General features: G+C 36.2%; 2 protein-coding genes across 3 annotated transcripts; both read left to right on the forward strand.

Annotated features, from left to right (window-relative positions):
- Window positions 1–1773: 1773 nt before the first annotated feature.
- Window positions 1774–4785, forward strand: LOC143451251 (thioredoxin reductase 1, cytoplasmic-like). Its single transcript, XM_076951688.1, has one exon. The coding sequence runs from the start codon at window positions 1833–1835 to the stop codon at window positions 3324–3326; it is 1494 nt and encodes a 497-aa protein (XP_076807803.1). The 5' UTR covers window positions 1774–1832; the 3' UTR covers window positions 3327–4785.
- LOC143451247 (calcium-transporting ATPase type 2C member 1-like) lies at window positions 4777–21533 on the forward strand. Of its 2 annotated transcripts, XM_076951681.1 has the most exons (25): window positions 4777–4917; window positions 6725–6808; window positions 11095–11172; window positions 11446–11556; window positions 11891–12025; window positions 12414–12601; window positions 12896–13004; window positions 13181–13342; window positions 13613–13757; window positions 14247–14313; window positions 14499–14623; window positions 14812–14909; window positions 15151–15246; window positions 15351–15440; window positions 15697–15801; window positions 16267–16438; window positions 16748–16918; window positions 17082–17230; window positions 17401–17567; window positions 17873–17941; window positions 18268–18384; window positions 19523–19670; window positions 19874–19969; window positions 20324–20465; window positions 20739–21533. In XM_076951681.1, the coding sequence occupies exons 2-25, from the start codon at window positions 6731–6733 to the stop codon at window positions 20864–20866; spliced, it is 2946 nt and encodes a 981-aa protein (XP_076807796.1). In that variant the 5' UTR covers window positions 4777–4917; window positions 6725–6730; the 3' UTR covers window positions 20867–21533. The 2 variants fall into 2 exon arrangements, with proteins under 2 accessions (XP_076807796.1, XP_076807795.1); XM_076951680.1 differs by lacking the exons at window positions 4777–4917; window positions 6725–6808 and adding an exon at window positions 9015–9282.
- Window positions 21534–23413: the final 1880 nt, after the last annotated feature.

Below are 23413 nucleotides of genomic sequence, written 5' to 3' on the forward strand. Positions count from 1 at the left end.
ACTAAATTTTGATTGGCTCCTTGTTAAAAACATGACTTTCATATTTGTCCTCACGTGATCACCAAAAGTACCAAATTTAGGTCAGACGAAACGCATTCATGACAGTGCAAAAACGCAACCACGAAGCATGTGACTTGGTTAACTGACTTATGATTGAGCACTTTCCTGCGCATTTGTCCGGATAGATTTTTGACATTGAAATTGTTTCTGGCAAACTGTAGCCTAGTAGGGCATCATTTCGCGTTTTCTTTTTCTCTCTTGGCGCACACTAACAGTTACCAGACTGGATATAAGTTTGCTAAGCTTGTAGGTTAGGCCTGCTGAAATGGTATTGTTTATTTTTCGCTATTAACTGCTGTGAGGAGCGAAAGTTAGGATGCCCTAACTTTCCGTTATATAACCTTTGCGGTTATAGCCCAATAATGATCTAGTATACAAACGAACAACCACAGGATTCCTTTGTACGCTACATCCCAGTTACTCAAGTTGTGATATCGTCTGGTTGTGAACTTGTATACTAGACCCCGCAATAAATAAAACACTTGCCTAGCCTACGAACAATTAACGGGCAGGGGAAAGAGGCAAAGCCCAAGGGCTTAAACATGCAAGACAGCAATAGTAGAATTGTGGTACAGTATAAGATGGTAGGTTAGCATGGGTACCAGTTCCTAGGTATTACAAATTTCAAGCCAAGATATGACAAACGACAAAACAACTACACTGTGGGAAAATGTAGAGAACGTGTTCGCTAACATTTAAAACACGGATATTAACAGCTGGAATAAATATATGAAATGTCATGGTTTGATTAAAATGACATCTTAAGTGCACAACAAAGGATAGGCTTAGTTAAAGAAAACTGCACAAAACAAACTCAATCCCTAATACCAGAATCTCGTTTCTATGGCCAAAACTATGCACAATATTATGGCCCACAAGTGCACTAAATGACAAAAGTAGGTAGGCTATCAAATGAAAAGTAATAATATCGCCATTAGGAAATCATGGCTATACATTCCCTTCCTCCAAGATATTATATGATGAGTAGTGGATATGACAAATATGGCGTCTACAATCTAGCGATTACAATAAACTATGCTACAATAGCCTATACATTTTTGATTTATAATAACCACAACCAGCAATGAAGAAGACTTGATATGATGGTCATTTTAAATTATAATGATGAAAATACCGTGCCAGTTTCACACCAATATTTGCTTGTTTGCGCTCACGATATTTCATCGAAAACTGCCGTACTTTCCAGCCGGGTTGAATATAGCTTCTTCAATATATATAATTGTATAATTAAACTTAACAGTGCCAAATTCATATTGTTAAATTAGCCAATAGGCAAGCTATAAGCCTGTTGGTAAAACTCTGTTTTATGAAAACTTTAGAAGTAAATTTCAAGTGGAAAATCAATGTACCAAGTTCAGCATTTCTTGTTGGGTGTGGCTTACTGCCATCCATCTTCTTGTGTTAACCAGAAAAATACTGTCAAAATAATATGTAGTAGTACTACTACTACTAATAATAATAACGGAATATGTTCCTTTTCCATTAATGCCCCAGCCTGGATAACTAAAAGTAAACGTTTTTCTTTGCCCAAGTTTTCTTGTAAGTTTGAATTTATGATGACTGTTGGTCAGGGAAGCAATAAAGTAGAACTTCCACTGTAAACAATCAATTAATGCCTATTTTCCGACTGAGTATATATGTGTTTTGTTAATTGCATTATTTTATAATTTGATATGCCTATATATATATATACATTTTACATATACATAGATTGTAGCTAAATGCTTGTTTAGTTTTTTTGTATGTAAGATATGACTGAATCGGAGTCGCGTGAATATGAGTATGATCTCATTGTTGTTGGCGGTGGATCTGGTGGCCTTGCTGCTTCCAAGAGAGCTGCTGAGTTAGGTAAAAAGGTTGCGGTCCTTGATTTTGTCAAACCTACCCCTAAAGGAACCACCTGGGGACTTGGTGGCACTTGCGTTAATGTCGGCTGTATTCCAAAAAAGTTAATGCATCAAACAGCCCTTCTTGGCAAGAGTATAAAGGATGCAAAAGCATTTGGTTGGGATGTTGATCCATCAAGTGTGAAGTTGAATTGGAGCAATATGGTGTTAGCTGTGCAGGATTACATCGGGTCTCTGAATTGGGGCTACAGGGTTCAGTTACGGGATAAAAAAGTGAACTATGTTAATGCCTACGGAACGCTGGAGGATGCTCATATTATCAAGACAGTCAATCGTCGTGGCAAAGAAACAAAGATGTCTGCCGAGAAGTTTATTATTGCTGTAGGTGAAAGACCGAAGTATCCTGATATACCTGGCGCAAAGGAATACTCCATCACCAGTGATGACTTGTTCTCTCTTCCCTACTGTCCTGGGAAGACTCTTGCGATCGGAGCTTCTTACGTTTCTTTGGAATGTGCCGGATTTCTGAAAGGAATAGGTTTGGATGTTAGCGTCATGGTTCGGTCAATTTTCTTGCGAGGATTCGACCAGCAGATGGCTGAAAAAGTTGGATCATATTTAGAACAGGAGGGTGTCACCATTTACCGAAAATATGTTCCCGTGAAAATTGAGCAAATTGCTGAAGGTGAACCTGGCTTGTATCGTGTTACAGCAAAGAACACCGAAACCGGGGAAGAAATTACTGAGGAGTACAACACAGTGGTGATAGCAATAGGTCGAGAAAGTGCAACCAAAAGCATTGGTTTGGAAAACGCTGGAGTGGTTTATAACAGCAAAGGAAATGGAAAGATACCTGTAAATGATGAGGAACAAACAAATGTTCCCAACATTTACTCCGTTGGAGACAACCTCGAAGGAAAACCAGAGTTGACTCCGATGGCCATACAAACAGGAAGAATACTTGCTGAAAGGTTATTTGGCGGTTCAACCATTAAGTCAGATTATGATAACGTACCAACCACTGTTTTTACTCCACTTGAGTACAGCTGTTGTGGCTTGTCAGAGGAAGATGCAGTTGAAAGGTTTGACGAAGAAAATATTGAAGTCTACCACAGCAATCTGTGGCCGTTAGAGTGGTCAGTGCCAGGCCACAGTTCCAATACATGTTATGCCAAAGTGATCTGCAATCTTAAAGATAGCGAGAGAGTGATTGGTATCCATTATTTGGGTCCCAATGCCGGAGAGGTGATGCAAGGTTTTTCGGCTGCAATGAAATGTGGAATAACGAAAAGACAACTTGATGCCACAATTGGCATCCATCCAACAACTGCTGAAATTTTCACCACTTTGACTGCCACTAAAAGATCAGGTGACAGTATTGAACAAAATGGTTGCTGAGGTTAATTCCCCACTGCCATACATCCTACCATGGCAGTGGGTGTTACGAAAGCACATGACTAGTGTTTATTGGTATGTGCAACATGTTAGTTTCTTTTCCGCCTTTCAGATATAAAAATGTTGTAATATTTCCTTTCAATTTTTCTATACAGGTATAATGACTTTATTTTCACCCTGCAACTTAGTGACATGAGGGTGTTAATATAAAATTCAAGAAACTGTATAACTTCTAATTTTTGTTTCATGAAAGACACAAAGTAAACTAGCTGTTGCAATATCGATTTAATGACGACTGCACCTTAAGCCGTGCCTTTGGTTGGTGCAGTTTGATGTAGCATTATTTGGTGTGCATTACTTGCAACATTAGTGTATTGTACATTGTACATCTTTTACATATATATCATATATTACCGAACAAATGTAAATTAAAATTTTTCTTACTTCGTATATGATTAAGACCATAGTGTTTGATTGAATTGTGTGCTAGACTAATTGGTAATTTATTTAGAAGCAATCTCGTATTTACACTTCCTACTTTACCTAAGGCTTCATGCCTTGAAAGATACTTTAAACATCATAGATTAAACAAAACAGAACACCTTCAATTTGCAGGAGTTTATTATAGTTTGTGCTTTTCAGGCCAACTATCTCTCTGGCATCAGAACATATTTGTTTCGTACTTGTCTTGTATGACGAATGATTGTTATGATTCTGTGTAATTTATTGCAATGCTTTTGAGGTTCTACAATTTCATGTATTTATACACGTCAGCCATTGCAAGAATATGGATAGTAGTTGTGTTAAAATTTGCATCCTAATTTATGTGCATACGGCGTGGTGTGTATATATAATTATAAATGTATATATATACATTTAAGTAAGCCTGCTTTAGCAATGCTTTTCGTTTGAGTGTTACTCAAACCTTTAGACCTTCACAATTAGTTCGCAACTTTGTGTAAGTGGGCATTATATATATGATACATTAAATAATGTTATAAAAGAACAGAATTTTCTACAAATTCAAAAATATGTGCGGAAAAATTATGACTAGAAACAGTGTTCACCGATTAATTTTTATTTCATAGTTAAGGTTTTTTTCCTGCCAGTACTAATTAGTTAATTGCCTAGTTTGCCGTATTTATCAAAACTTTGATGGCTGTGTTGAAGGATTGCATTCCGTTTTACCATGTTACTTTATGTGGTATTGTGCTGCCAGAATGGTTAGTATATTATGCTCCTGTGAAAGCTGAAATTATGCTTTAGGTATATATATATGTATTTATATATAGAGAGAAAAGCCATACCCAATTACGGCTAATTGGTTGTATCAACTTTTTTTGGTCTTGGTGTGACATGTCTCATGCCTTATATTGATTGTTAATTTGAGTGTTGATTTTACAATGCTACCATCATGCAATTCCACTGATTGTGTTCAACATTGTTATGCTTTGCTGTTTAGGGGCCTTGTCAAGCACATAGTAACGTAAACTAAAGGTATTTAAACTGAATACTGTATGTTAGGACTGTTACATTGAAAGGAACAGAAGAATTTCATTCTTCGAATTTTTCATCAGTATGGAATTTGTAAAAGGTAAGATGTCCTTTAGATTGTTGCTTCCATTGATTACTCTTGGAGAAATTGTAGCATGTTCTTGCATATTATGTTTGTTGCTTGTTGGAAATTTGCAAATCACTTTCTGTTCTTTATATTGTAGTTGCAACTATGTGACCATTATGCAATGCGCAGTTTGCAACAATAATGTAGCTTGAAATGTGGTGGTAATAAATTTTTGATTTAAATGGTATACAGTGGGACCTCGTTAATCCGGACCCCGAACAACCGGAATCCCCGCTATCCGACACAAAACTGCCGGGAACGGATTTCTTCCTATGCATTTTACCCCTTTAATCCGGAAATCCCGCTGTCCGACTCCGACACAAAAGTTTTGGAACAAATGTGCTAAATCAATAGCAATAAAATTCGATAAACCGGATTATTAACATTTAAGCGAAAATGATTCACGATTGTCCTAATACACTATGTACACTGGGTAGTTAGTTGACGAAACAATAGCCGATTATCTACGCATAATAAGTAATAACGTTGCGGTCTTTATTGATTCAAAAGTACAGTACTGTACAGTACTGTATTGCGCTTTGTAAAAAATTTTAGCCGCACAGCTTTTTAGTCATACTATGAAATACTGTACAGTATTTTAGAAACGAAAAAATAAATTGTTCATCAACAGTAACAAACAACGCTTCCGCGGTCGCAAAAAAATACGTACATTACATCGGTTGAGTGCGGCAATCTATTGAAGACATACTACTGCAACTCAATCGTGCTATCAGCTTTTGATATCGCATTGCGCAAAGATTGGAAACAGGTCAAAGAAAGTTCAAGACTGCTGGTCCCGCCGGAATGCTTCGCCATGCAAGAGCGGTTGTCAAACCGATTTGCGGCCGAATGTTCGTCACTTGAAGAGCATTCGTCTTTAATACGGTGGTTCTGGGGTTCGACACTGGGTCGGATCATACAAAAAATATAATTTTATTTTAGTTGCTGTCCAGCCAGAAAGTCGGTACTTAGAATTGGAGTAAGGTGCATACTGCGTTTTGTACACGGTGCTGCATTTGCAAAATTGATTGATTTTTTACTTTCCGATAATCCGGAAACCCCGCTAAACCGACATTTTTTGACGAAACGAAGTGGTCCGGATTAACGAGGTCTCACTGTATATTTAAATGTTTAAAAATTTATATACTTAACGGATGGATTTTCTTTATTTTGTCCATAGGCTACATGCTAAATCCATGTTAACCATATGTATTTTATAATTATATATCTGATATTATATAATATATATATGAATATATAGTAGGCTTGAATAATTATATATATATACAGTGTATAACTTTACAGATTAGCTTATAGCAGATTAATTATACAGTTATGTGTATATTTGCATTTAACTATAAATAAGTGAAAGTATATGTTGGAAGTTTCATTTTAAATTATTTGTATGCTTTTTGTATATCAACGTGGCCTCTGGGATCAGCATAAATTGTGTCGTTAACAGTAAACTGGGTGATGCGTAAGACTTCCTGGTATGTTTATAAATGTTGCAAATTTCAACAATGTATGTATTATAATGTTTCTATGCTTGTTATAAATGCAGCTTTAATGGCCACATGTAGTCTAAACATAGAAATTTGCGTTTTGTAAAATATTTTTGTGCTTTGACGTACACGCAGACAGTAAATCAACTTATATGGTACATATAAGTACTCATGTTTTTCGTGTACATTTGGTATTTCATTTGTTTTTTACTTTATTGATTTGTAAATAAGGGCTACCTGTTATATGTATACATGTATAATATGATAAACTTTTTCAGAAAAGCATGGACACAGGTAACAGTAACCAGAAGCCATCTAATGGTAATCTATCACTTTGGAAAAGGTTTATCACCAGTTTAAAGGTAATAAAAAATATAGGCTATATTTATTTACCTACATATATATATGTATATATATAAAGTATTATGCTAACATTTACAATAATGGAAGTTTTCAATCTAATATCTACCTTATCTGTTTGATACAGTAGACTCTCTTTAATATCACCACTAGGCCTACCTTTTTGGTCATAATATCTGAGTGGTCAATAAAATCTAAGCTATATATCAAATCAATCTAATCTAGTTACATACCACAATGGTCATATGGAGCAGGTAGTCATGCATTATTTTATCGGCGGTCATGTTTTGCAGATTCTACTGTATGATATATATCATTTCAGTATCATGCTCAGTAGTAAATTTTGTTTAAACTTTTGTTCACAAATTTTTTTTTAAACCAAAAATGAAGAATTCAGCCTTTCCCTCCTATATTTTTGTTAAACACTATTAAATGAGTTTAAAATGATTGTTTAGTATATAGCTGTTTGAATAATTGAAAGCTGATTATATTTTATTACCACGGTTGTATGTGTTGTCAATAAAAATAAATTTCTAAATATTCTTGAACCGAGTAACTTATTTATGACCCATATACCTTACCCTGTGCTCTTGCAGTCTTTAAGTAATGAAAATCAATAACGCAGTGGTTGACTACACAGTACATAAATGTTATCTTACTGCACCATCTTTACTGGCATGTTCATAAGTGGTTTGTGAATTAAATCAAAAGTGCTTGACAGGCAGGTTTTAATGGTAGCACTGTAGTACCAGGACTAACAATGAAATATGCTGCTGTACTATGGACTTTGATTTGTTTGTTTTAGACTGCAAATAGGTAGCAAAAGGACTTCAACCTTAGTTAGAATGATGAGGCTTTTTAGAATAGTTAGTTAAGTTAAACTGGCTGCTTAAATTCTTGGCCAATGACAGAATTTGTACATAACAGTGTAACAGAAGCTTAGTTTGTGCCTGGTTGTACTATGATGCACTGTCGTACAGGAGAAAGTGGAACAAACAGATATAGCTTACAGGCTAAGTAAATATTGGCTAGAGCTATCCGTTTTCAAGACTATTAATGAAAATCAGTGTTTAGTTGTAATGTCTTGTGGTATTGTACTTTTTTCAATTTTGCACAGCTGTTCTTCACATTTTCGTATAACAAAAAATAGTATCAGTATATATATATATATATATGCATACTTATATATAATTTGAGGAAATTTGAAATATATTTTTTAAGTCAAATTGTTGCAATTAAAACAACAAGTGCAGATGTCTTCTTGCTGATTTCACAAACCGTCATGTTTTGGAATAGTTTCCTGTCAACTACTGTGAAGTTCTATGCTTAATCATATTATGAGTCTGATCAGGGACTATCACTATGGTAATAGTTTGAAACAAGTCCTTTTTGTGAATATTATGCAGCATGAAGGTGGTATCATATATCTGCATTTCTTGTATTGATTGCAACCGTTTGTTATTACTTAGTATATATATATATATATACAGTCGACTCCGCTTAATTCGGACACTTTGGTTCCGCTCACCTTTGGCCAAATTAAGCGGAGAAACGGCTTTGTCCGAATTAAGCAGAAAATCAATTGTTCGTTTCATGGTCATGCATAAAGGCAAAAAATGCCTTTAAAATACTGTACTGTTGCGTAATAAATGAATTGCAGCTGCGCTATACTGCAGTAACTGGCACTGATCGCATAAAACGTCTTCGTTTACTTTAGTGAGCAATTTCACTTTTTGTGCTAAACTTTTCTGTACAATTTTGTCCTACACGATGGACGCAATTGTACCGAAGTAAAAGCGACCATGAAGCTGGCACGGCCTTATATGAGTTCATTGTCGATTGTTACTGCATGAATCGTCATTGTTTCACCATAATCACTCATAATGCAATTGAATCTTGTCGTAAAACGAACGAAGTACTGTTTATTGTATCATAACCTAACGATGGAATTGCGAACCTGTGTCCGAATTAAACGGAGATTTGTCCGAATTAACAGGAGTTTTTTACGTTCAATTTTTACTTTTGTTCCGTTCCCAAGCATTTTGGCCGAATAAAGCGGTTGTCCGGGTTATCCGGTGTCCGAATTAAGCGGGTTCGACTGTATATATGTATATCGTCTATATGTATAATACTTATTTATGTCCATCATAGCAAAGGTTTTTTTTTTCAGTTGTGTATATGTTGTAACATATAATTTGTATGTTATATAAATTATATACTTCTAATATTGTTAGCCGCTGCCTCTGGACTATTGCCTACCTGCCAACCGCTATATATACATAGGTTGTTAACAACTGTGCAAAGCATAGAAAAATTACCCAGTTGTTTGCACGCTATTAAGCAAAAAATGTATAATTCTATTCATCGGCGAAATCGCAATGATTTGCAAATAGAAAATGGTGGTCATTCTGTACTAAACTACGGAATGTCAACTTTATCCAATGGTTCCTCACTTTGTTTGGTCAGCAATGAAAAGGTAGCACTAATTGTGGTTGTTATAATTTACCATATGCCCTAACTTGCATACAATGTGTTGGTTTTATATGATACATTATACTATGTTCTTGAGCAATTACATACTCACTGCAGACATTGCATTGTCTAATTTATACGTCACATTGTAAGCTAGAGGTCTATATCTAATGTATATAGTGTAAACACTAAACAGCTTTTTTTAGGAAATGGATATTGCGTACCAGTAATGTATACGTGTAAACTGAATGCATGATATACCATATACCAAATTTGTCAGAGTCAAAGCTGTCTGTGCACTTACCGGCCTATTTGGTAGATACTCAACAAAATTGATTACTAGATAGTGAGAAAGTATTTTCATCGGTTGGAAATGTAGATGTGAATGCGTTTCTTTTTCTTTTCCTTGACACGTAACCTCTAGAAATGACATTTCCTTCCCATGGGCTTAAACATTAATCCAATTGAATATGAATTTATAATAACTGCAAACAGTCAAGTCAGCTAGTGTCTAATGTCAGTGCGGCCAGCCTGGGATTTATTAGCTATCGAGACTTGCTAAGAAAACACTTGTTACGAATTGGTACAATTACAACGTGTTTTTTACTTCGATTTGAATGTATAGTTATTGATCATTATTGTATCATTTAGTAATTGTAGAGGAAACTATGATATATACTGCATGCAATCACAGGGTTAGTGTCTTATACTCCATTGTAGGCATTGTTTTAGCTTTGCTCTCTTCCTGTCTGAATTAGGCTGCTGTTGTTAGAAATAGATGTTTAGAAAGATTATAAAAATATCGTACTTATCATTGGATTTGCATAACTGGCAGTTCAGGTAGTTTAATAGCAAGCTGTAATAATTATAGTTTGGTATAGGTAGCAGGTAAAGGTCACACTTTTTGTATCCGTAACACAAACCCATATTAGCTGCAAGAATAAGTATAAAACAAACCGCACAATACTCTTGTAATTAGTATAGGCATCTCTCAAAACTATAATAGGCACTTTGTGTGAATAGTTTGTGCTTTTTATGTATAAATATATTTCCGAAACGCGGCGAGCCAATGTAAGCGGTGACGCGGGGGGAGCTTTGTAGAGTTTACCTCGTAATTTCAGCTCTAAACATTTAGCTATCAATCAATTGTGTACGAAAGAGAAAAAAGACAGTGGCTTTAGACAGATGAAAGATTATCCTGCAAGTTACTGCTCTGAAATGAAGCTTGATAGCTTTGAGGCCTTTTTTGCTCAATTACTGGAGTTAATAAGTTGGAATTCTCGGTTGGTTTACTTACTGCATTCTGTATGCACTAAGCTTATTGAGCGTTTTGGATTTAGAGTAGTTTGCTATTAATGAATATTGTAAGTACCATCTCTAGTATCGGTAACAGATTTTACAGAACTGTAAAACTGACTTTGGTTTTGTCACTTTAGTGTGACACACCGATGATGTATAATTTTTCTTGCCCCACAATCAGTAGGTGGTGGTTAATGTTTTATAAAACAGAGTATGACTGAAGTTTGTGGTGTTTGAGATGAACGTTTGCAAAGCGAACTTACGCATATATAAAAAATGTATCTTTAGAACAAAACAATGCGAAAATGACAGCAAAAGTTAATCGATCTGGAAAACTATGTGGCTACAATATAGTTTACAGCAGAAGTTCAATTATGAAATAATATTACGGAGCTGCTGATGTTTTGTTCACCTTTCTATGAAAGCAATGTCCCTTAGACAGACAATTCATGAAGTTTGCATACCATAAATCACAAGTAAATAATATTTTGTAAGTAACAATATGCCTTCATCAAAGGAATACAAGCCCCTGCTACCGGCAGCTAGAGCTAAGAACGGGAAAAAGGGCAAATACTCTTTAACATTTGCTGCAAAGGTAAGTCTGCTCACTGATCGAAATGAATAATTTTAGCTTTCTACCTTTAGCTTTCTAATTTGTATTAACTAGCGAAACAACTTATAACAAAAATTATATGATTTATTGGTGCTTACACATATTATGAAACAAAAGCTGGTGTACATTGTTCTTTATAATGAATGAGACTTTATCGCTTTGTGCCATCAATCCCATCATATGTAATCATGGGCTTCACATGTGTGATGATTTTGCTTGTCAACAGTTTTTAGAGAGGTTTTTGCTTCACTCTAGGATATACCAGTAACAAGGATTTCCAGCCACAAGAAGAACGAAAAGAAGAAAGCAATGCAGGATAGATGGGAGCTAAAAGCATTAGAAGCATCCGAGATGTCCGTGACAGAGGTAAAGTTGGCGATCACAGCACTTGTCCCGCTTAAAGGAATAAATTTCCAACATACTTATCATAAATATGTCCACATACTTAATACAGCACATGTGAAGTTAGTTTATTCGTAACTCCATATTTGGGATGGAAAACCTACACCAAACTATTCTGCTATATATAAATCGTAACAGTAAGCATATTGTCAAAATCGCCAATAAACTTTCAGGCGAAATTTAAATTATATCCAGAATGTAACATACTCCCACCAAGCGCACAGTGAATCAATGACAGTTACAATATTAAGACGAAAATGTAACGTATATATATATACTTGATAAACACACATTGAAGGTGAGCAAGGAATTGCAAGCTGACGTGAAGTGGGGTTTGAGTGAAGGTGAGGTTGCCCGACGTCGGAAAACCCACGGATTTAATGAATTTGAAATAAAACAAGACGACCCATTGTGGAAGAAATATCTTTCTCAGGTTTGTCCCACCATTATGTTAGTATAAATAGCTTTATGCCACCCTGCAATTATTGATGCGTTTGCATCTTAGCTGTTGTTGCAGTCTTTTGCTTCATTGAAAGATTACAGAACCTGTACACAAGAGTTTGATAAATCATTCTGAGCTTTAAAAAATGAGTTCATCTGCATGTAGACTATATCATACTATCATAAAAGTTGTATTGTTTTGAATAAGCAATTACCTTTATGCCAGTGTAAGTAAGCGTGCATTTCTGCAAAGTTTCATAAAGATAAAATCTTTTATCAGACACATGACATTGTGTGTAGAACTTTAAAAAATAGCTTAATCCATGCCATTGCACTTGGAAAGAAGGTTTAATGGATCATCTCCTAATTTTTATTTTTAGTTCAAAGATCCTCTGATACTTCTCTTGCTTGCTTCTGCTGCTGTCAGTGTATTTATGCAGCAGTACGATGATGCCATTAGTATCGGCGTTGCAATAACGATTGTGGTGTCCGTTGCTTTCATCCAAGAATATCGTTCCGAAAAATCCTTAGAAGAACTGAATAAACTTGTTCCACCTACATGCTCGTGGTTAGTTTAAATGCATTGATATGCGTGTATGTCAGTATATTGTTTGTGCAATAATTGTCATTTGAGTGTTTATAAAAACATCAGGTTTAATGATTTATGTGTAGTTTTATATAAACTTCTGCTTTTGTGAAAACAAAGTGGCCGCATGCAGCTTTAACTTGCGTCAATTGCATGCTGATATCTGCTGCTATTTTGCTGATATAATACAGGTTATATCTGCAAAATATTCTTTTAAATTTACTGTCAAATATGAATTACAAGTATATAATTCAGCTAAGCAATGTATTTTTTCAGCATGAGGGGTGGAAAACTTCAAAAATTTTTAGCAAGAAATTTGGTGCCAGGCGATAATATTCACATTTCCGTTGGTGACAGAATACCATCAGACATGAGGCTGTATGATGTAAGTTAGTGCATGTTGTTTACTGTAATCGTAGATTCGTGAGGCTATTCCTTTTGCACATCACTTACCACACCTTCTTTCATCTGAAATTCAATAAAAGTTGTGTCAAGTGGACTCCTCGAGGACTGTGAAGTGTTTAAGCAAGTTTTCTTACCCATTTAATTAACCTCTTTCAGGCAAATGACTTATTCGTTGACGAAAGCAGTTTTACCGGGGAGACAGAACCGGTTCAAAAAACGACCGATGAAACTCCACACTCTTCTCCTGGCCGTAAAAATGTAGGAACTCGCTCAAACATTGCTTTCATGGGCACTCTGGTTAGAAGTGGCAATGGAAAGGTAAAATAATTAACCTGTCATGTTGGAAACTATAGTAGTAGATCCATGAATTTCTTTTAACTTATGTTTCACGTTTTGATTGCTTGTGTTTTTTTTTCAATTGCATTTTTGCTTGTAAACGAGGCATTTATGTTTTAGCGGCCCCTTACATGACTTTCTGTTACGTTTCAACAGAAAAACATAACTACCTTACTTCAATGTTTAAACCAACAAATTTTCATTGTCCTCGATTTTTCAGATATCTTGATAGAAGTATGTTAACATTCGCAGGGCATTGTGATATGCACCGGAGAAAACTCTGAATTTGGAGAAGTCTTCCGGATGATGCAAGCCGAAGATCCTCCCAAAACTCCTCTTCAAACGTCAATGAGTGCCTTGGGAAAGCTTTTATCTTTTATCTCATTCTGCATCATAGGTAAAAAGAAAACATTAACTTTATCGAGTGTACACGTACAACAAATTTAGTTGGAGATGTTTCGGTTGATATCAGAATCGTTGTCACTGATCGGTGCATATAAAAACAGTCGTAACGTTATTGTTTTACAGTAACTATGTTTCCTAATGTTTTGGTTCTCTGGTTTATTTTGCAAATGATTCTACACTTCCAATGCTTGGGCGGGATTTTGTTTGTGCAGCACTCGGGAAGCGACGTGAACACACGCGCTCGATTTTATGAACATTTGGTGCTCACGTCTCTGATAATTTAATTAATTAACAATGAAATAACTCAACGTCTCACTTGCTGACAATTAATTGCCTTTGAAGCTGTTAACTTCCTGTCGTTGCTTATGCATTATGCCAACGTTTTAAATAATTATATTCCTATTTGTTTTTAACACGGTGGCCTGGTGATCCACAATCTACGTATTAACTAACCGATGCCTTTATGTTTTTTGTTGGCAAGGTGCCATTATGCTCCTCGGTTGGGTACAGGGCCGACCAATTCTGGACATGTTTACGATTGGGGTTAGGTAAATATACTTCTTTTGCGAAAGTTATTCTTACTATCACCTTAACTTCACATACTATGCACTGTATGCAGGTATTTTATAAGCGTTTAACACAAGCACATATGAATGTGTTTAACAGTGGAACACCACGTGTAGTCATAACTATAGTCCAATGTACTCTGATGAAATGTGAGTTTTTTTTCTAGCCTCGCCGTCGCAGCTATTCCAGAAGGTCTGCCAATTGTTGTGACTGTCACACTTGCTCTGGGCGTGATGAGAATGGCAAAGAAAAGCGCCATCGTCAAGAAACTGCCCATCGTGGAAGCGCTGGGTAAATTTTAGTCGAAGGAGATAAGTTTTATTTTGCGATAGCCAATAGGTGAAGCTGTTTGCGAAAAACTGTAGGAAATTCAATAACAATGAATTTCTGGTTTCAAGTAGAACTTTCATACCTTTTCGGTAATACCCTTATTACGTAACACTCATTTATATTGTGTATTTTCAACTTTCGTTTTTAAGGCTGCCTTAACGTCATATGTTCGGACAAAACTGGTACACTTACTAAAAACGAGATGACCGTAACGCAAATATACACCGCTGATGATGTGATTGCTGAGGTAATTCGTCTTGTATTACTACCACTAGTTCTTATTTCCAGTTAAATGTCAGTGGAAAATGTTGATCAGTTTTCAAACATTTGATCCAATTTCACTGGCAAGAAATGCAAGAAACAAACATTAACACAAATAATTGTTCTTACTACAATTAGCAAAATACTACATATCTAAGAATATAAACGGCAGTTATATCGGTGAAGTTATTCAATATTTTCTTTACACTTACAACGCACACCCGCAGGTGACAGGTGTAGGTTACAACGACGAAGGTCACGTCCATGTACAAGAAATACCAGTAAGCCGAGAAAGTCACCCAGATATAGCAGCTGTTATTGAGGTATTTTCACTCCCGCAAGCGATGCATGGTTTCACCACAGCGGTCTGTCGGCATCTCACGCGCTTCACCATTATTACCAGTTGTTTTTTTGCTGTTGGTCATAGGTTGGCGTCGTTTGCAATAATGCACGGATAGAAAATGATACTCTACTAGGTCAACCGACTGAAGGGGCTTTACTAGCCGTTGCAATGAAGGTATATGAGCGGTCTTTTGCTTGTCACATCCTTACAACATGTATTATTGTGTTTACTAATGTAGTAGGATAGTACTAGTACAGTGTATAGGAATGTCTGTGTGATTTAGTGCTGTTAAATTAAATGCTTTTCACTGTTGGCTTCATCCATCTCCGATGCTCATCTACTTTAAAGCTTACAGAATCGCCCTGATATTTTTTTACATTTATTCTATTGCACCCCGAGTTTTAATGTTTTTCCGACTTGTTTCTTACAGTTTGAGATGAAGAATTGCAGCAGAGACTACGTCCGTCTTTCGGAAGAACCTTTCAGTCACGACAAGAAATGGATGACGGTTTCCTGTTACAAGAAGAATGACCCGGTTCGTAGCTTTTATCTTTCATTTGTCTTTTATCCAATGCATGCATTGATTAACCAAGTAAATCACGGTTGAATTTAATTGGTGTTAACTTCGACATTATTTGTGTTTTCGGTGTTAAATTACTTGTGCTGGCGTTGTTTGAACGAGTGGTTGCTTCAGGTAATTTGCTTGCCATGCACTATGTTTTTGTGTCTATTTTGTCGTCAGGTATTATGCATTCAAATCAGTTTTGTTCATAGACAAAGGTTCTTTTCAATCTAACTCTGTTCTTTTTCCTAAACGATGCCGAGCGATGAATGAAATTAATTATGATTTCTATACTTTCTCTTGTTAATTCTTCTTGAAAACATGTAACAACGCAAACTGCCGTTAAAATAGTCACCTCGTACATTTAACTCGCAGAAGGCAGTAGTCATTATTTTGAAATGCATTTGAACATGAATCTCTTGTATTTCCCCATCTTAGGATCAGAGAGAGGTCGTTTTCATGAAAGGAGCAGTGGAACGTGTTTTAAACCAGTGTGACACCTACCTAGCTAAGAAGTCCGACCACGAATTACACACACTACCACTGACAAAGTTTATCATAGAAAGATTCTTGGGTCAGGCGAAATTAATGGGAACAACTGGATTACGAGGTATGCCTGTTTATTCGGTTGGTACCGTATCTGCAAAAGAAGCAAAAAAATTTACAATATTTAGTGATGATTACTTCTGCAAAAACATACAAAGGTTTTTCAAAATAAACTGTTTGACATTGTTATTTGGTTTGAGTATTGCCATCAACCTCAGAGGCTTTTTCGAAAGCAAATGAACAATAACTGAACCTAATTGCTATTTGACCAATGGTTCAATACTAATACAAAACGTTTACACACGTGTATAACACAGTAGCTACCCTCTAAGGCAAAAAGAGCCGAGTTAAATAACTCTATTGCTTTCTCTAGTTCTTGCCATGGCCAAAGGATCCAGCCTGAACAGTATGAGCTTCATTGGCCTGGTTGGGATTATCGATCCCCCGCGAGACGGTATAAAAGAAGCCGTTCGCATCTTATCCGCTTCCAACGTTACTATAAAGATGATCACCGGAGACGCGAAGGAAACTGCAGTGTCGATTGGTGCGTTATGTGTGGATGATTTTTTGTGTGTTTGTGTTAGTGTTAGTTGTTAAGTATTGAAAAGCATTGCCTCTAGCGATGGGTAAAAAAGCTCACTATCCTAATCACATTCACGACTCAGCAATTAATTCATCGCACTAAACACTTGCTATCTCAATATTAGCCACCCGTCTCGGCATCTACTCCAAGGGAGGCCAAGTGATGTCGGGATCAGAGATAGAAGGTTATGACGTCCACCAGCTGGCTGCTAGCATTCATCACATCGATGTGTTCTACAGAGCGAGTCCCAAACATAAGCTGAAGATCGTCAAGGTTGTGAAAATTGATAATTCTACTAAAGTTGTTTATTGTACCAAGCATAACTGTCATCAACACGGTGTTCTCGATTTTCCGTGACTTGCTTACTACTAGAATATGAAATTTTTTTATAATTATTTCTACGGATTTATTCGCTCGTAATCTGTCGCTTTTTATCGTTGCAGGCGTTGCAAGAGCGCGGCCTAGTGGTCGGCATGACAGGGGACGGTGTGAACGACGCAGTGGCGCTTCGTAAAGCCGATGTTGGTATAGCGATGGGTAAAGCCGGTACAGACGTGTGCAAGGAAGCTGCCGATATGATACTGGTCGATGACAACTTATCCACCATCATGTACGCTTATTACTGGCCTATAATTTCGTTGTGCATAAACTGCAAGCCTAGGTTTCTGTATTAAGTACTAATAAATAATCTACTCAGCCAACAGTCGTCTGTTCTTCTTATTTCATGTGGTTATTGCTGTACTAGTTCTGTTGCCTATTGCTGTCTTGTTGGAACTAGCGGCCCACTTCTAAAAATTCACTTTGCAGCATTATTGCCTGTGTATGACTGTGCTTGTCGATTATTGTCACTTACAAGTTGCCTGGAAGATCCATCTACTCCATGTCACATTAATAATTACATATCTTTCGTCCCAGGGCTGCCATAGAAGAGGGTAAAGGAATATTTTACAACATAAGAAACTTTGTCAGCTTTCAACTGAGCACGTGAGTTAGTTTTGATCGTTTTCACGATACACCATATCAGATATAAATTTTTAAAGTGTTTTTGGTTTTGTTGTATACTGTCCATAATAATATTCATTAAAAAACGAACTGCTTGTTGTTATCAGCTGCTACTCAGGACGAACAATAGCGTAATTTCTTTTATTGTTTTGGTCCTTTTATGAACAGCGTCATGTCTTTATTTACAATGTCTATAGCGGATAGATGTATAAAGCAAACTACCACTACAGTAACTTCTATTTCAGTAATACCTTATGTAGACCACACCACTAACAGTAACAATTGTATTTCATGTTGTTGTATGACAGGAGCATCGCTGCTTTGACATTGATAGCGCTCTCCACGTTATTTAAGCTCCCAAACCCGCTCAACGCGATGCAGATCTTGTGGATCAACATCATCATGGATGGACCGCCCGCACAGAGGTAAACTGAACTAATATTAATGAAAATTTTAACCCACGAAGTTTAATGGATTGAACAAACACTTTTAGTTGTAACTAGACTTTGAACAGGAATTTTTGTTTCATAAATTTTAAACTTTTTATTATTATCATAATTATTTCTAAATTATTCTTCAAAATCCCGGTCGAGGTAGATTGGTGAAATAATATTTGACCGAAGTGTCCTTTTCAGCCATACTTATTTTAACGGGCACGAGTTAATAAATCCACACATGCAGAATAATTCCATTACACAGCAGATGTCATTGCAAAACGTAACATTTGTCACCAATTCCGATGTTGTTAGATAACGTTGTAACTTCGCTTATTTCGGTCATTAGCGTTGAATAAAATTCAAGAAATCGCCGTGATCACGTTGTCAGGATACTTGTTGTGGGGTTGGGTCGGAAACACACCCTTTTAGCTTCGGCTGCACACCTGATAAATTTGTGCGTTCGAAGCTATATTTCATTTTCTTGTTAACCTAACTTAAATGTTATAACATAGTAACCTAAACCTAACCTAAATCTAAACCTAACTCCAATAAAACCTGAAATAGCTAAAATCAACTTTTTACATGTACCCATTCTCCTTACCTAACTGCCTATCTTTAACAACAGGCTGCGTGACCTACATACAGTGAAATAATCACTTCGTTTAACTTTTTGCCTTTTTCCCGTTTTCAGTATTGCGTAGACAGTAACAATATCTTAACCTTAACTTTGCGTCGGGCTTCGTCAGACCTATGATGGGGATGTCTTTACCAGAACATTATAATTGGACGAAATCACAAAAATATAATCTGCGGAACTGACCACACCATTAATAACCCAAATTTAAACGAGCAATGTCATAATATTTTTTCCAAGCCCTAATTTAATCGAAAATTTTTAACCACAGACCCAAACTCTCACCTTTCATGACTAAATTCCCCCAAAGCTCCCTCATTTCCGCAGATCAGTGTTTCCCGCATTGCTTACAATAATCCATAAGTTCCACCAGTAGATATCAATCCATCAGTAGATATCAAAACATAGCGTATAAAGCGCCGCCGTGTAAACCGTCAATAATAATAATAATAATATCGGTGATAGTATTTAATTCAAATTGTTTCTGTTTAGCTTGGGTGTCGAACCCGTTGATAAAGACGTCATCTGCCAACCTCCTCGCAGAGTAAAAGACCCGATCGTGACAAAGAGTCTGATTTGTCGGGTCCTGCTGTCCGCCGCAGTTATAGTGGCCGGGACGTTGTATATTTTCTGGAGAGAGGTAATGATTCACTAAAAGTAAGAAACATAGTTAAGAACTCATGATAAATATCCTCTTATACATAAACGAGGCGAAAATACGACAGTGTACGACAACGTATCCCAATTCCCAACCAACTCGGTTCAAAACGGTTCTATGACTACTGCGATAAATGCACAGAAATTGAATTTATAGTTAACATTTAACGCTTTTCATTTTTACAGATGAGAGACAACATAATCACACCACGTGACACAACTATGACCTTTACCTGTTTCGTGTTATTTGACATGTTTAATGCTCTTGGCTGCAGGTCGCAGGTAAATATATTAATGCCAAAGTTTGTTAATAATACGTTAAAATAGACTAATTCTGCTATTCAGGTTTACTAGCCTACGGTTTAGAAATTTTTTCTGGCAGCTTTCTGCCATTTATTTTTAGCTTTACCTGGGTCTGAGCCTGTATGAACATGAACCTCAAAACACCATCTGTGCATTTAAGTTAAATTTCTCAACGAAATAAACTTGAAGGTCACTCCGTCCCAACCTTAGCCCCAGTAGTTGTTGAACAAAATTTAATCTAGGAACCCCTTTCTCCTTCAGCATCCATCCATATATTAAAAAGCGCGATATAGCGATGAATGGCAATGTTAACTTTCTGTTGATGTTTTTCAGACCAAGTCCGTGTTTTCTATCGGATTTTTCGCCAATCGTGTGTTCTTGTTGGCAGTTGGTGGTTCTCTGATAGGGCAGCTTCTAGTCATTTATTTTCCTCCACTGCAAGCGGTTTTCCAAACCGAAGAATTGAAAGCACTCGGTAAGACTTTTATAGTCATTTTAAGCCGGACTCAAATTCCACAATAAAAATGAAAGAAACAATCGATACCGGTTATTGATTGATTAATTAAACTTGTTTATTTTATTTAATATCAGAAGTTATCGAAATGTACAAATTCAATTATTCTGGCTAATTAGGCTACTCCATGGTATGACTTATCTAGTTATCTACAAAATCTATACGGGCGTAGGAACTGTCTAATGCCTACAGTCCTAAAGATAGACCTAAAATATGTTGCTTATGCATTTTCAGACATCCTGTTGTTAGTTGGAATATCTTCGAGTGTTTTCGTTGTATCGGAATTCTGGAAACTGGGATTGAGATATTTCCAGAAACGAAATCGCATCATACGAAGGCCAGAAGTTTTCGACCTTGTTTGAAATTACCTAGTATATTACAAAAGATTGCAGTAACCTTAACCTTTATAGCACAACATACTCGGTGGTGATTTGCAAGAGTGTGTCGTTGCAGAAATGGCGATGTCAACACTGTTTTGCGTGTAAATTATTACCAGTTCATTCAGCCCAAGGCTTTTATGCGTAAGTTCTTACCAGAGTCAAAATGTTTAAGAAAGCAAATGTAGCGCTCCATGCAAGTTAGGCAATAATTGTCCTTTCTGTATTCTAAAAAATCCTAGAAAATCACTTGATTTGAAAAGATTGGCGAGTTAGGCAAGTTTATTATTGCTTTGCGCTTGTGTTATTGTTTTATTTATTGTCGCTTATTCGCTTTTGTAACCACTGTGGAGAAAAAAGCATATGTTTTGTTTTTCGGTTTTCAAACATGGCAATACGTACCTGGTCTTTCCTGCTGTAAAAAGCACCTCGCGGAAGCAAAAAAACATCTATTATTATCTTGCCCAATCTCTCCTGAATATAAGTTATGGCTTCATGCTACGTTTGGCATACGTCCAATGTCTTTATTTTGATGTTCATTTCGTCCATTCAAACTTCGTTCAATTTTCATATCAGATTGTTTTGTGTTTACTTTTACTTAATTCGTGAATATTATATAGTACATCGTGTGAAGACAGTCTTATCTATTTTGGTTCAGTCTGCTTCAAGTCAAGTTGTCAAATATATATGATGAGCGTTGAGCTTAAAGCAGAAATTGTAGATTACGTAATACTCGCTTTAGGTGCGGTGGTTCCAACCTAGATCCTGGGGTGTGTACAAGAGTGGTATTTGTGCTCCACAGAAATAGCCGAAAATTGATCAGACAAATACAGTTGCATGTGATACTGTATGAGGTTTAGTGATGATCAGCGAATTGCAGTCTGCTTTTAACAGTGGTCAAAGTGTTTGGGAATTTCCAATGAATATAACAAATTGGTAAAGAAAAAAGCTGAGGCGGAACATCTCACGGTACAAGTATAAAAATTTATCTCCATTTTTTCGTTATATTTACATGCTACTGCGTTGGTCATTCTCCTCTAGGTGTATGACAATTCACGCTCGAAACCGACCCGTAGCCAAGCGCTGAGTAGTAGTTTTGTATTACTTTAACATAAAGCAACAAATGCACGTTGTTTTGGGTTCACATCTGAAGTTTCTCATCTACTAAGATCTTAGCTAATGCGATAACATGATGCTGTTGCCTGGAAAAGAAACTACTTTCTCAAGAAAGTTATACCGATTTCTGAAGAACAAAGCAAGAGTCCCTACTCACTGCAGCTATTTCGATGACGTCACAAGTCGTCACATTTATTCATTCGTTTTGGGAACTCAAGACGAAAGCCAAGTCTTTTAAACAGCTTACTTAAAATCTAAAAACATCAAAAACTTTCAACACTAAGTAATCGAACCTATCACAATATTGACATTTTGAAAGACAACCTGCAAATCTCAGTTTGTTCATCTTACCTTTGAAAATAAATTATATGAAGTATTTTACAATCTCGGAAATATACCTCAAAATTTTCGCGCGAAATAGAAATCTCAATAACTTTCAATGTTGCTATTAAAATACATTTCGCTTTTAATCTTAGTGTTTTTTGACAATTTTTAGATATAATTATTTTTGTTTTCTGTAAAAAAATGTTAAAAATTGTAACTAAAATGCCCATCTTTAACTAAATTTGTTTATTTACAACAGTTTTGGGCGTTTTGAAAGAAACTTTTTGCTTTCTTTAACCATCATTTGGCAACACCTTTCACATCTTGATCATTTTCGCGCTCGAATCAGTTACCCTAATTCCTAAGTATGATCATTTACAGATGTTTCCGTTCGTTAATTAATTATCATGCTTCTTATGATTTGGACTTTTGCACTGTTTTGCTCGATGGTGTACTGTATAAATGTAAAAAAAGGAAGTTTGTTTGACTTTTTTTTCAATCTGCTTAGTGCACTCAGCATTAGCAGGAAGCAGTGTTTCCAAAACTGCGTTTGCCTCAGATTTTTCTTTATTAATAAAGCAATTAATTTCGGGTCTAGCATACAAGTGCACAACCAGATGACGTAACAATTTAAGTAGATGTGGTCAAGTATACAAAGGCATCCAGTGGTTATGCTCTTGTATCCTAAACTCTTAATTTGCAATTGCAACTCCAGATCATCAGGTGCTAATATAAACTTGGAAACTGTGGTTCATGCACTATCTGATGGCAACGCTAACGCGTCATGCACAATGAATTATTTCATGGTCAGGTCTTATTATAATTTATAAATAACAACAAAACAAGTGAGCTGTTTAAAGTAAGGAGCAATTGATAGCCTGATAAACAAAAGATTAAAGTTTCAGTCATAGTGAAAAGTGTCGCACCTGCACACAGGAAGCATATCAAAGCTCATGCCGATTTATAATGAATAGAGAAAGAAAAACTGGTCGCTTTTTTGAGCCCGCTTGTCGCTCTACAGTTATAATTAATCTAAAAATAAGCTAAGTTACTTAGGTAAGTGTTGCACTGAAACTCATGAAAAGCACTATT

Source organism: Clavelina lepadiformis, chromosome 4, assembly GCF_947623445.1.
Source record: "Clavelina lepadiformis chromosome 4, kaClaLepa1.1, whole genome shotgun sequence".
In the NCBI taxonomy this organism is placed as follows: domain Eukaryota; kingdom Metazoa; phylum Chordata; class Ascidiacea; order Aplousobranchia; family Clavelinidae; genus Clavelina; species Clavelina lepadiformis.

Excerpts from the sequence above, each read along its gene's own strand:
- LOC143451247 (XM_076951680.1), top strand. The coding sequence starts at position 9,154 with ATGTATAATTCTATTCATCGGCGAAATCGCAATGATTTGCAAATAGAA. Across the intron at positions 14,624-14,811 it reads GCCCATCGTGGAAGCGCTGG|GCTGCCTTAACGTCATATGT; the intron begins GTAAATTTTAGT and ends TTCGTTTTTAAG. Across the intron at positions 19,970-20,323 it reads CTCTTGGCTGCAGGTCGCAG|ACCAAGTCCGTGTTTTCTAT; the intron begins GTAAATATATTA and ends GATGTTTTTCAG.
- LOC143451251 (XM_076951688.1), top strand. The coding sequence starts at position 1,833 with ATGACTGAATCGGAGTCGCGTGAATATGAGTATGATCTCATTGTTGTT.